Source organism: Megascapheus bottae, chromosome 16 (genome assembly GCF_031878675.1).
Source record: "Megascapheus bottae isolate mThoBot1 chromosome 16, mThoBot2.hap1, whole genome shotgun sequence".
NCBI classification, from domain to species: domain Eukaryota; kingdom Metazoa; phylum Chordata; class Mammalia; order Rodentia; family Geomyidae; genus Megascapheus; species Megascapheus bottae.
The window spans coordinates 46,252,989-46,266,710 of record NC_143524.1 but is presented as its reverse complement, the minus strand read 5'-3'; the positions used below and the strand labels follow the sequence as shown (position 1 = coordinate 46,266,710).

The window sequence follows — 13,722 nt, the reverse complement described above, 5'->3', positions numbered from 1 at the left end:
TTATGGGTATGAACTATCAGTGTTAGGTTACATTCTTCATTTTTCATAATACAAATTAGCACATAACAACTCAGAAAAAGTTATACAATTGTATGTTTTGCTTAACTTGAATTTATTTTTCCTCTTCATTCTGGCTATCCAAGTTCATGAATCTTCAGGAAAAATAATTCTAGAAACTAAGTTTTGACTTAAAGGTAATGAATGCCATTGTGACATGTATTTTTGTATATTCCTCACATCAAGTTCCCTAATCTTGATTTTGTCTTTTTATTCTGTTTCATTTTACTTATAAAATCCTGAATTTAATTCATCTTTTAAAACACTTTTGGAAGGTTGAAAGTAAGTGAAGTAATCTTTTTTGTTTTGGGTTGTTTTTTGTAGTTGTTTATTTGGTTTTTGCCTACCCTGGGCCATGACTCTAAGCCGGGGCATTATCCCTAAGCTCCTTTTTTCAAGGCTAACATTCTACCACTTCTTATTTTTCTGTGATTAATTAGAGGTAAGAGCCTCATGGACTTTCTTGCTTGGGTTGGCTTGGAACTGTGATCCTCAGATCACAGCCTCTTGTGTAGTTAGGATTAGAGGTGTGAATCACCAGCACCAACTATGAAGACATCTTTAGTATTTTAAAGAATATCTTGAACTCAAAAAGACTAAACCATTCCCAAACGAGAAAGGAAAAAAAAAAGAGAGCCATTTAGCAAAGAAAGAAAACATAGGAGTTATAAAAAAACATGACCTGAACATCAGTAAGTGACAAAGTCAATATGGCCTTGACCTAGTAGGCTTGGTTAACTAGCTATTAGTACCTAAATATACCACTTAAAAAATACACTTATGGGGCCGGGAGTTTGGCCTAGTGGTAGAGTGCTTGCCTATCATTCACGAAGACCCGGGTTCAATTCCTTGGTACCCCACATACATAGCAAAAAGCCGGAAGTGGTGCTGAGGCTCAAGTGGTAGTGTGCTAGCCTTGAGAAAGTCCAAGGACAGTGCTCAAGCCCTGAGCCCAAGCCTAGGACTGGCAAAAAAAAAAAAAAAAAAGACCCAGGTTCGATTCCTCCATACCACATACATAGAAAAAAGCTGGAAGTGGTACTGAGGCTCAAGTGGTTGAGCTCTGGCCTTGAGAAAGTCCAAGGACAGTGCTCAGGCCCTGAGCTCAAGCCCAGGACTGGCAAAAAAAAAAAAAAAAAAAAAAGATACACTTATGAGGCTAAGCAAACTGCAGAAAGGAAACACTTCAGACTCAGGCAACAAAAAAAGTACAAAGCAAAATGATCAACATTAAAATAACTGGTAGTATAAAGTAATACTGGAAGCATAGTAGAATGAACGATGAAGCCAGGCGCTAGTGGCTCACGCCTATAATCCTAGCTACTCAGAAAGCTGAGATCTGAGGCTCACAGTTCAAAGCCAGCCTGGGCAGGAAAGTTCATGAGGCTCTTACTTCTAATTAATCACAGTTGCATAGTAGCTCAAGTGGTAGAGTGCTAGCCTTGAGAAAAAATGAACTCAGGGACAGAGCCCATGCCCAGAGTTCAAGCCCTAAGACAGGCATTAAAAATAATAATAAATAAAAAAGAAAAAGAAAAAAGAAAGAAGGAATGACCTCTTCCAGGGTGATTAACAAAGTCTCACATCAGGGTGATGATGAAGGCCTTTATTCTAGCCTGTGAAGACAGTTCAGGATTTAAACATGGGGCCTAAACTTCTGCTTTGAGTGGGGAATACTAGAAATCTAGAAACCATCAACAGAATCAATGTATCCCCTGGCATAGACATCCTTCACTCTAGAACTGAAGTAAAAGAAACTCCAGGAAAAAAAATCTGAAGTCAAGAAAAAGGGTGATTCTTTTTTAGAGCCTAATGGTAATTATTAAATGCATAAAGAATAACAGACTTTAGAATAAACCATGAATGTTGATGAATGTATTTATACATCGATGTACCTTCTAACAAATTTTCAAAGGAAAATGTATTAATTTCATAATTAACAATAACCAGGGGACTAATGTAAATATCATCAGTGCTATGACAGACTGACACCATGTGACTCCTAATCAAGTTAAAAATAGTCATCTGTGGAATTTCTGATGAATGTAATCATGAGGAAGCATAAAACAAGATCTAACTAATAGTATTCAACAAGTAACAGCCTATATATTTTTCTTTCTTTTTTAAAATTTCTATAGGGCTTTCTTTTCTTTTTCTTTCTTTTTTTTTTGTATTTTATTGCCAGGGTAACATATAGAGAGAGGGGTTACAGTTATATTCATCAGGTAGTTGGTATATTACTTCTTGAATACCCCTACCCCTTCTTGTGTTTTTGTCTCACTTTCCCCACCGCTACCCCCTCCCACTACCTATATAATTTTCAAAAACATAAAGGCAAGAAATGTTTAAAGGCAGATAATTTTAATCTAAAACAGAAAAAAGAAAAATTATGGCAATTATACATAGCTAAATACAATGTCAGGTCCTGAGTTACAATGAAGATGGAGAAAAAGGTATAGAGACTATTGCAGATCAGTTGGTATGTAAGTATGGACTGGATTATAAACTAGATAACAATAACAACATTAAAATTATTGATTTTAGTTATTATCTCTAGTCATAAAGAGAATAACCTTGAGCAAAAAGTGTCCAAGGACAGTGCCCAGGCCTTGAGTCTAACCCAGGACTGGCAAGACAAACAAACAAAATGTCAGTGACGCAGGGAGTTTGGCCTAGTGGTAGAGTGCTTACCTAGCATGCACTAAGACCTGGGTTTGACTCCTTGGTACCACATCCATAGAAAAAAGTTGGAAGTGGAAGTGGTGCTGTGCTCAAGTGGTAGGGCTCTAGCCTTGAGAAAGAACAAGGACAGTGCTCAGGCCCTGAGTTCAAGCCCAGAACTGGACCAAAAAAAAAAAAAAAAGTCTGTGAGATTCATCTCCAATTAACCACCAGAAAACCTGAAGTGGCACTGTGGCTCAAATAGTAGAGGGGTAGCCTTGAGCTGAAGAGCTAAGGGACAGTACCCAGGCCCAGAGTTCAAGCCCCACAACCAACAAAAAGAAAGAAAAAAGGAATATACTCTACTTTTCTTGTAACTTTTCTGTAAATTTAAAATTACATCAAAAGAGTTAACTTTCAAAAAGGAAGCAGTAATGTAATTAGCAAAACTGTATTCCCACTATTTGAAGTTATGTCCTTCCTATGCTTCAAAAAATCAGAATAACTGGCACCAGTGACTTACGCCTGTAATCCTAGCTACTATTAAGGCTGAGATGTGAGGATCACTGAAGTCAGCCCAAACAAGAAAGTCCAGGAGACCCTTGTCTCTAATTAACTACCAGAAAACCGGAAGTGGTGCTATGCCTCAATGTGGTAGAGAGCTAGCCTTGAAGTGCTCAGGCTGGCCCAGAGTTCAAGCTCCATGACCAACTCCCTCTCCCCCCCCCCCCCGAAAAACAAAACAAAACACAGAATTATCTTTGATCAAAACCTTAATTTCTTTCTCTTTAAATCACAGCACAGCATATATATTATACCTACTTTAATTAATTAATTAATCAATTTTTGCCAGTCCTGGGCTTTGAACTCAGGGCCTGGGCACTATCCTTGAGCTTTCTCAAGGTTAGAGCTCTACCACTTGAACCACAGCACCACTTCCGGCCTTTTTCTATGTATGTGGTGCCAAGGAATCAAACCCAGCTCTTCGTGCATGCTAGCCAAACACTCGACCACTAAGCCGGCACCCCTATTTTATATTAAAAAAAAAAAATTCTGAGTAATGGATTTTTTTTTGGGGGGGGGGTCATGAGGCTTGAACTCTGGGCCTGGGCACTGTCCCTGAGCTCTTCAGCTCAAGGCTATCACCCTACCCCTTGAGCCATAAGCCTCACTTTCTGTGTTCTAGTGATTCAGTGGAGATAAGAGTCTTACATTCTTTAGTGCCCAGGCTGGCTTTCAACTGCGAACCTCAGATCTCAGTCTCTTGAGTAATTAGGATTACAGGCATGAGCCACCATTTTTGTTCTATCTTTAGAATGAAAACTGAAGATTCAACCAATGAAATGGCATGTTTAGAACTTTTTAGGAAAAGACTAGCAATTTAAAAGGGATAATCTAAGACTGTATGTACATAGATAACTACTGATCATTTGCTTTTTCAATATCACCTCAAAAGTTAAGCATTTTACCTGGCTCTCTACAAAAACATTTGTGGAGAGAGAGAGAAGAAAGAGATGGAAGAAGGGAGTCAGTATTAATCAAGGAACTGAAAAATTAAGAGAAAGCAGTCACCTAGTGGAACTAAGAATGAAATTTGTAAAACTCAAATCTATTAAGTGCAAATGTAACTGAAAAAGAAATCATTTCATTGTAGTGAGCATATATACCAATATAAATCAATATAGATAAATGAATCATAGAAACTGAAAATATCCTAAAAAAAACTACCCACTCTACAAATTTTGTATTGTTCATTGAAACAAAATCTGAGTTGAGGAATCTTCAAAGATCATTTCAAATTCTACCTCCTTTGTGAAGTTTTCTCTTTGTTTCCTTACTAGAGTGTGAACTTTTAGCCTTTTGTATTCTGGTGGTTACAAATAAAATTCTTTTTTTTTTTTTTTTTTTTGGCCAATGCTGGGCTTGAGCTCAGGGCCTGAGCACTGTCCTTGGACTTTTCTCAAGGTTAGAGCTCTACCACGTGAGCTTCAGCACCACTTTCAGGTTTTTTCTATGCATGTGGTACCAAGAAATAGAACCCGGGTCTTTGTGCATGCTAGACAAGCACGCTACCACTAGGCCAAACTCCCGGCCCCACTAATAAAATTCTTACAGTAAAGTCTCAGACTATTTTTTGTTTCACTTATTCTAGACTTTAAACTCCTATGGACAAGAAACTATAGTTTAAACAATCTCTGTAGGATTTAACACAATGCTTATTAGTACATTGTATAAGCTAATAAATACTAAACTGAATTAATATTCAGCAATTTGAATCAGTAACCATGGTCTGAAGATGTCACTAAGGAGTTAAAAAATGAAGTTTCCAAGATATGAAGAATATATACTAGAAAAGTAACCGTGCTAAATAAGCACTCCAGCAAGGCTAACAGGAAGGAATGGATAAATGAGGAAGAAACAAGAGAGATTAACAGCTTTGCTTAGCTGCATCACAGTGTGTAAGTATAGTCATAAACATATAGGTTGAACAACATTAGGCCAAAAAAATCTCAAGATAGGCTGGCTGCTGGTGGTTCATGCCTGGGATCTTAGCTACTGAGATGGCTGAGATCTGAGGATTATGATTTGAAATCAGTCCCGGGAGGAAGTCTAAGATTCTTAATCTCCAATTAATTACCAAACTACCAGTGAAGCTATGGCTCAAGTGGTAGAATGCTAGCCTAAACAAAAAAACAAAAACAGGGATAACATACGTAGAAAAAACTGGAAGTGGTGCTGTGGCTGAAGTGGTAGGGCTTTAGCCTTGAGAAAATCCAAGGACAGTGCTCAAGCCCTGAGCTCAAGCCCAGGACTGGCAAAATAAAGAAAAAAAAAGAAAAACGAAAAAGGGCTGGGAGCGTAGCCTAGTGGTAGAGTGCTTGTCTAGCATGTAGAAGTCCTGGGTTCAATTCCTTGGTACTCAGAAAAAGCCCGAAGTGGTGCTGTGGCTCAAGGGGCAGGGCACTAGCCTTGAGTAAAAAATATCCTAGGACAGTGCCCAGTCCCTGAAGTCAAAAAAAGGACTGCAGGGCCGGGAGTTTGGCCTAGTGGTAGAGTGCTTGCCTAGCATGCACGAAGACCTGGGTTCGATTCCTTGGTATCACATACATAGCAAAAAGCCAGAAATGGTGCTGAGGCTCAAGTGGTAGAGCTCCAGCCTTGAGAAAGTCCAAGGACAGTGCTCAAGCCCTGAGCTCAAGCCCAGGAATGACAAAAAAAAAAAAAAAAAGGATTGCAAAAAAAGGATTAGCACCAAAAAACAATATAAGCAAAAACTAATCCCAAATCAAAATGCTCCATATCCTGGAAATTAAAGCATCAGCATGATAGCATAAGTGGAAAAATCACATGCCTGACCTCATCTGATGGGTCATAGTCAAACTAAAAATACTGAATACAATTACCCTCAAACTAAGTGCAAAAGAATTCTATATTTAGACTTGGATCCCATTTATAACATATCACAGTATGTATATGCAAATATTACCAAATCCAAAACATGTCTATTCTTGAGCATTTTGGATAAGGGATAGTCAACCTACGTGACCTATCTGCCAGTACATGAGTACTGGATTTATGGAGTTTACAGCCACAAGCTTATTTCAAGAGACTTGCTTTTATCTAAAACAATACTAAGGAAAAAGACACTTGCGTGAAAGTACCTTCATATTTCCTTCCTTATAATTGGAACAACAGTAAAGCTACCACCTAGGATACTTTTGAGAATGAAAGGAGGTGCTATTAATAATTATGATAGCACAATAAACATAAACTAGGACTTGTTGCATGCAAACTCAATGTGAATCACGTATAGCCTACCTTTGACTATCCTGATTCTTTCTTGAGGTTTAGCAACAACCATTTCAAAGGGTACATTCACTTACCTGAATACTTCTCTTACTACTTACCCAAACCAAACAGGAAGACATGAAAACTACCATATGGGATTCACAGCCATATTCAGCTTACCTTACCTACCTAATAAAATCATCCTCTAAAGTATCAATTATGTGATAAATATCTGCCATGCAAGAAAAATGGTAAGCTTTATCAAAAATAAAATTTCAGCTCACTGATTACAATAGCAAACAAAAGAAAATAAAATCAAAAGACATGACAAATAAATCCTGAAAGAAACTTCTACTCTGGAATTAGGACACTATACCAACAATACTCACATAAATCAGAAATAAAATGGATCTTACCTTGGGAACTTTGGGAAGACTCTGTAGAAGAGGAACTACTATCTGTATAGCTTGGTGGTTCTTCCTTTCCTTCCTGAATAGAAGAATTACCAGCCTCAGCTACTCTGGATGCTTGCTGCAGTGTTTCTGTTACCAACTGTCTTGTTTGTTCACTAACAACTGTGGCTTGAAAGGTCACTGGTTTAGGTTTAATAAGAACCTAGAAGGAAAGCAGAACCATAATCCAGATGAAATTTAGAGCACTATTTAAAATGCTACACTTGTAGGTTATGAATTAGTATTTTCCTGATATGCTTTTTCATATTCTTGCACATTTTTATGCTTTGGGCACAGTACTGCTTGTTGATAATGAATTCAATCTACAAGTTAGAAGTAGGCCATGTCCAAAATCTGAGGTGGTATGTGCCAGATTCAACAGCTACAATCTGACAAGTGTCTTTGTGTTTTATTTTTTTCTTACCTATACAATGGCAAGCTTACAGTATAATAATAGTCATAAACTTTAGCTCATAGAATGAAAAGCTACAAAGAGCCTAGATTTGTATTTGTGTGTGTGGGGGGGGGGGGGTCATGGGGCTTGAACTCTGGGCCTGGGTGCTGTCCCTGAGCTCTTCAGCTCAAGGCTATTGAAGCACAGCAACACTTCAGGTTTTCCAGTGGTTAACTGGAAATAAGAGTCTCAGACTTTGGTGCCCGAACTGGCTTTGAACCAAGATCCTCAGATCTCAGCCTTTGAAGTTGCTAGGATTATTGGTGTGAGCCACTGGCACCTGGATAGATTTGCTATTTTTGAACATCAATCCATGACTCCTCTATCTCTCAATTTTTATTAATGTAATAAAAATAAATCTTTAATTTTTAGGTTTGATTAAACCACTCTTCTTCAAATTTCTTCTACTAGGAACCAAATAAAATTTCTAGCTGACACTGTGGCATAAAATAAATTATTAAGAGCTAAATAATCTTTGAAGAACCCCCAGAGTAACAATGATTTAAACTACATGCAGAAGCAACATGGAATGTATTAATTCCTGGCAAAATGGAAAAATACAGACAATGAAACAAGTAAAATTCAGGCAATATCCAACTTGGTTATTCTATGTCAAAATGTACATTCCAGGAATTGATTTCAGTTGGGTATGTGAAACAAAAACATTAACTTACCACAGTTGTTTTTATTTTTACCATATATGAAATTCCAAACCTTTTCACTTCATTAAGTCACATATTTCCAAAAATTCAAGATTGAAAACACAGTTCAAAATTATGCCTTAGATGATGAAACTAAATTGTTGCTGTTGAGTTTGATAAACAGTCTGGACTTATCAAAAAATAAATTTTTAAGGGCTGGGAGTTTAGCCTAATGATAAAAGTGCTTCTCTAGCATGCATGAAGACCCAGGTTCGACTCTTGTCCACATACATAAAAAAAAAAAACCAGAAGTGGTACTGTGGCTCAAGTGGTAGAGCTCTAGCCTTGAGAAAGCCCAAGGACTAGCAAGAAAACAAGCAGATTTGCCTGTCTGAAGGGACAAATTTGAAAGATAAATTATTATTTTGTAGGTAAATTAACACCTTTGTTTTGGTCAGTTGTGGGGTTTGAACTCTGGGCCTGGGCATTGTCCCTGAGCTCTTCAGCTCAAGGCTACTGCCCTACCCCTTGAGCCACAGTACCACTTCCAGTGGTTAATTGGAGATAAGAGTCTCACAGACTTTAGTGCCTGGGCTGGCTTTGAATCACGATCCTCAGATCTCAGCTTCCTGAGTAGTTAGGATTACATGCGTGTGCCACCACACACGGCTTAAATTAACATCTTTTACAAAAATTCTACAATAAAATTTCTCAATCAAAACTGATACTGTTTCCTTAGATAGGCATAGAAAAGCAGTTTGATTTGGGGACTCTATATTGTATATTTATCTGATTTGAGGATGGGAAAGGGAATCACAGAAATAATGAGACAAAGGTCAAAGGGTGAACGAATGCAACAGAGATACTCACAAGACACTATATTAGAAATGAACTTTACAGCCTGGGCAGGAGGGAAGTGGGGTGGGGAAGGCGAAGAGGGAGAAAACAAGGGAGGAGGTAACAATGTTTGACAAGAACTGTACTCTACTTCTGTCACTGAAACCCCTCTACATAACACCTTTGCATTTAAAAAAAATATAAAGGAGCTTAAGAAACACTTCTCAAAAGAAGTAAGAATAGCAAATAGCCAGTTACTCATGCCTGTAATCCTAGCTACTCAGGAAGCTAAGATCATTGAAATGAGGATCTTGATTCAAAGCCAGCTCAGGCACACAAGAATAGTGAGACTCTTATCTCCACATAACCACCAGAAAACCAGAAGTGGTGCTATGGTTCAGTGTGGTGGAGCACTAGCCTTGAGCTGAAAAGCTCAGGGACAATGCTCGGGCCCAGAGTTCAAGCCCCAAAACTGACCAAAAAAAAAAAAGAATAGCAAATAGACACATGAGGAAATGTTCAACATCTTTGGCCATAAAGAAATAAAAATCAAAACTTTGAGATTCCATTTTATCCTAGTTAGACTTGCCAGTACCAAGAATTTGAACAACAAATGCTAGTGGGGATATGGGAAAAAAGGAACATCACTATACTGTTGGTGAATGTTAACTAGTACAACCATTGTGGGACACAGTTTGAAGGTTCCTCTAAAAATGAGTCAGAACTTCCCTATGACTCGGTCATACCACTCTTGGGCATCGACCCAGATCATTACAACTCAGAATTTGGTAAACACTTGCACATCCACATTCATTGCTGCACTATTTATAATAGCCAAGTTCTAGAAATAGCCCAGATGTCTTTACAAGTGAATCAATAAATTGTGATACATATATATGTACATACACAATAAACTGTAATATATTTATATCTACATATACACACATATGTATAACACACATAAACACACAAATAGAATTTACTCAATCATTAGAAAGAGTAAGATTACATCATTTGCAAGGAAATGGATGGACATAGAACAAATCATGCCAAGTGAGGTATACCAAGCACAGATAGGCAAATGGCATGTATCTTCACTCATATATGGAAGCTAGATTTAACATATAATTAGATGTGGGCATGATAACCTACACAAGACTCTATGCATTCACACAAAAATAGACTAAAGGATTAGGGAGGAACTAAAGGTGTAACTTCTCTGAATACTTAAAATATTATTTACTAAAATGAACTCCAGGAAATGGGGGAAAAGAAACAAATTGTACCTAAGCAACATAAGATAATATCCTAAGCCTCGAATTCCTAGGCAAACTGTCCAAAAAGTTTCTTTACCTGCTATTGGCTGAAAAATAAACAGATCATTAATTTTTGTTATGTGGGATTCAAGAAAAACAAATTTCATAAGTGCTTCCGAAGTCATGTTAGCTTATAAAAAGCAAATTCTTTGAGATTCTGCAGAGCCATCTTTCATCAACTAGTTACCACTCAAATCTCAATATACACGTTCAGTAAATTTTATCCTAAGGATATACTTTCCCTCAATTTTGCCATACTATTATAGAAATATGTTGGTATCTTTAAAATGTGCTGAAGCATAACTACTACAAAATCCACAGGTTTTGAGGACACATTAACACTTACAAAATCTTTTAAGATTATTGATCTTTCCCTTGAAACTTCTACCTGGGAATTTTAAGAATTTAAAACACTTGAGCAACATAACCCAGGATATGATAAGGACACCTGTACTATTCACAATAGCCAAGTGATGTAAACAACCCAGATGCCCTACTACAGATGAATAGATACAAAAAATGTGGCCACACACACACATACAATGGAATTCTATATAGCCAACAGACAAGATAAAATAATGGTTCGCTGGGAGGTGGATGAAACTAGGGTGAATCATGTTGGGTGAGATAAGTCAAGACCAAAGGAACAAAGAGTGCCTGGTATCCTTAATATGTGGATACTAGATCCAAATAGTATAAGAGCAATGGCTCAATATTTGACCATGTTCAAGGTTATGGACATGGTCTTGGAGATATAAACATAACTATATAGTCATAAAAATCTATGATGGGATATATACTCTATATAGACATACTGTTATATTATATAGATTGATATGTATCTACGACATACCAACTTTCGGCTTAATTTTAATTATGTTCTAAAATCTATGTTCCAGTGATTGCATATAGAGATTGCCTTCTTGAATATTTGTTTGTTAAACATGACATCTGAAATATGATGTAAAAATCAGTGTTAATAAAATCTTAAAAAAAAAGAAGTTAAAACACATAAAAATCAATAAAATTCACCATAAATTATAGTATACCTGTGTTTTCCCTTGCTGACCATAAACAATTTTTGTTGGGATGATTTTGGCTGCTGGTTGAACTGTGGAACCTATTCCTTTTGGCTGAGTTACAATCATTTTGGTGATGGGTCTTGTAGCAGTGATGATAGCAGGCTTTGCTCCTGTTGGCACTGTCTGAATAGTCTTTTCTCCCTAAATTAAAGACAATGAGCATTGAAGAAACTCACATGCATTTATTATTTTGTTGGCTAGTTTTTGAGAGAATGCTGAGAGAGTGCTTATGCAGGCCTCAAACTTATACCTTCCTGCCTCAGCCCCCCTGTGCTGGGATTATAGGCTATGTATTACCACAATATGGCAAGATTTATATATATTTAATGGATTTTTTTTAAAAAAATGTCCTTTTACTGAAAAGGCACAAAAAGAAAGTGAGAAAAGGACTGCAGCTTATGGAACAAAATACAATATATTTAAGTTAACAAAAATCCTCGACTTGAGATATTAGAAACTAGGAGTTGTAAGTATACAGATTGTAGAGTAAATGTATCAGATACTGAGTTTGACTCTTGGTCTTGGACAAAAAAAAGTGATATCAGAAATCACCCAACTAACTTCCTACCCAAAGAAATTATTTTGAGATGAGTAATTTTTTTTTTTAAATTACTAGCTGGGTGTGGTGAGGCACGCCTGTAATCCTAGCTACTCAGAAGGCTGAGATCTCCAATTAACCTCTAGAAAAATGGGAAGTGGGGCTTGGCTCAAGGGTAGGGTGATAGCCTTCAGCTGAAGAGCTCAGGGACAATGCCCAGGCCCAGGGGTAGGAAAGGAGCCTTGAGCTGAAGGGCTCAGGAACAGCACCCAAGCAGAGTTCAAGCCCCATGACCCACAAAAAAAAAAAAATACTATATTTAAGAATATTTGTTGCTGGGCACTGTGAGGATCACAGCTCAAAGCCAGCCTGGACACTAAAGTTCATGAGATTCTTATCTCCAATTAACCACCAGAAAACCAAAATGGTACTGTGGCTCAAGGGATAGAGAGATAGCCTTGAGCTGAAGAACTTAGGGACAGTGCCCAGGCCCAGACTTCAAGCCCCACAATTGACCCCCCAAAAAAGGAATATCTGTTATTTTATACAATTCATAAAATGAATTTATTAAAACAGTCTGGGAGAATATATATTAAAATCTTAACTATACTTATAAAACAATCTGGGAGAATACATATTAAAATCTTAACTATACTTGTATCTAAGATTATAGAATGTAGGTCCCACTGCTTATGCTCATCTTTATTTTTTAATATACCTAAAATGGATATCTTTATAATAAAATTATTATGCAATATACCATTAGCTAAATGTATACATACAAAACGAACTCCCTAAATTCTACATCTGTAAAATTACAAAACTACAGAGCAGAATGTCTATGTGGAAAAAGTATGGGCAGGAGATGAGAACAACAAAGATGTTAGTTAGCATTCTAAGATAATCTTAAGGCATTTCCTATGTCTTATTAGTATGTTACTAATATCATTTTAATCTATTAACTGGATAGCTTAAACCCACTGACCTTTCACAATTTCATTTCATTTGCTATCCTCTTTGTGTGTGTGTGTGTGTGTGTGTGTGTGTGTGTGTGTGTGTGTGTGTGTATTTTAGCACTCAAGCCATAACCTCAGCCTGCTTTAATCTTAAATAATATTCAGGATCATTTATGGTCATTCATATTCCCAACATCTCTTTACTTTTAAGTAACTAAATTCAAATATGATTTCAGTATTATTTAAAATTTTATAGTTAAAATTCATAATGTTAAAAAGGAAAAGAAAGGACCTGACAATTTGTATCTTTTTCCTTTTGTAATTGTTAGTCATATTAAATTTATGGTCTTCTAAACTTAGCAGCCAGTAAAATGAAAGGACACACACACATTAACTGTCCAATGTGTATTTCTATGAATTTAGAGCTAAATTATGATTACCAAAAATTATTATCTTCTGCATTTACCTAAGGGAAAGTAATATCTGCTGAACATAAGATAACTTACTCAACACATACATACTATACACATGAGCCACAGCACCACTTCCTGTTTTCTAGTGGTTAATTAGAGATAAGAATCTCATGGACCTCAGTGCCTGGGGCTGGCTTTGAACCATGATCCTTAGATCTCAGCCTCCTGAGTAGCTAGGATTATAGGCATGAGCCACTGCGCCGGGTAAAAAAAATACATACTAAAAATGTCTAATGCTGGACACCTTCCACACTACAAAAGACTGTGATGCCTATACAATTTTTATGAGATCTAATTCAATGAATAGAACATTTCATTTTCTCTTGAAGACCTCTTGCAGAAAGGTAAAGACATTACCAAGCCTAACCATATAAGTACCAAGAATAGTAACAATAAGAAGAAAACCAATGACTAAGGACTTCTATGTACCAGACACTGCTCTAAATGCTTTCAAAACAGCTCTCAT

At 36.9% G+C, this 13,722-nt stretch overlaps 1 protein-coding gene across 13 annotated transcripts in view; it reads right to left on the bottom strand.

The window, feature by feature from the left end:
* Emsy (EMSY transcriptional repressor, BRCA2 interacting) overlaps positions 1–13,722 on the bottom strand; it is a 78,957-nt gene that overhangs the window by 19,622 nt on the left and 45,613 nt on the right. For all 13 annotated transcript variants that reach the window (XM_090348459.1, XM_090348447.1, XM_090348455.1 and 10 more), the window contains 2 exons: positions 11,257–11,430; positions 6,924–7,122 (listed from right to left, as the gene is read on the bottom strand). In XM_090348459.1, the coding sequence (XP_090204585.1) occupies positions 6,924–7,122; positions 11,257–11,430 (373 nt within the window). The remainder of the gene's footprint in view (positions 1–6,923; positions 7,123–11,256; positions 11,431–13,722) is intronic.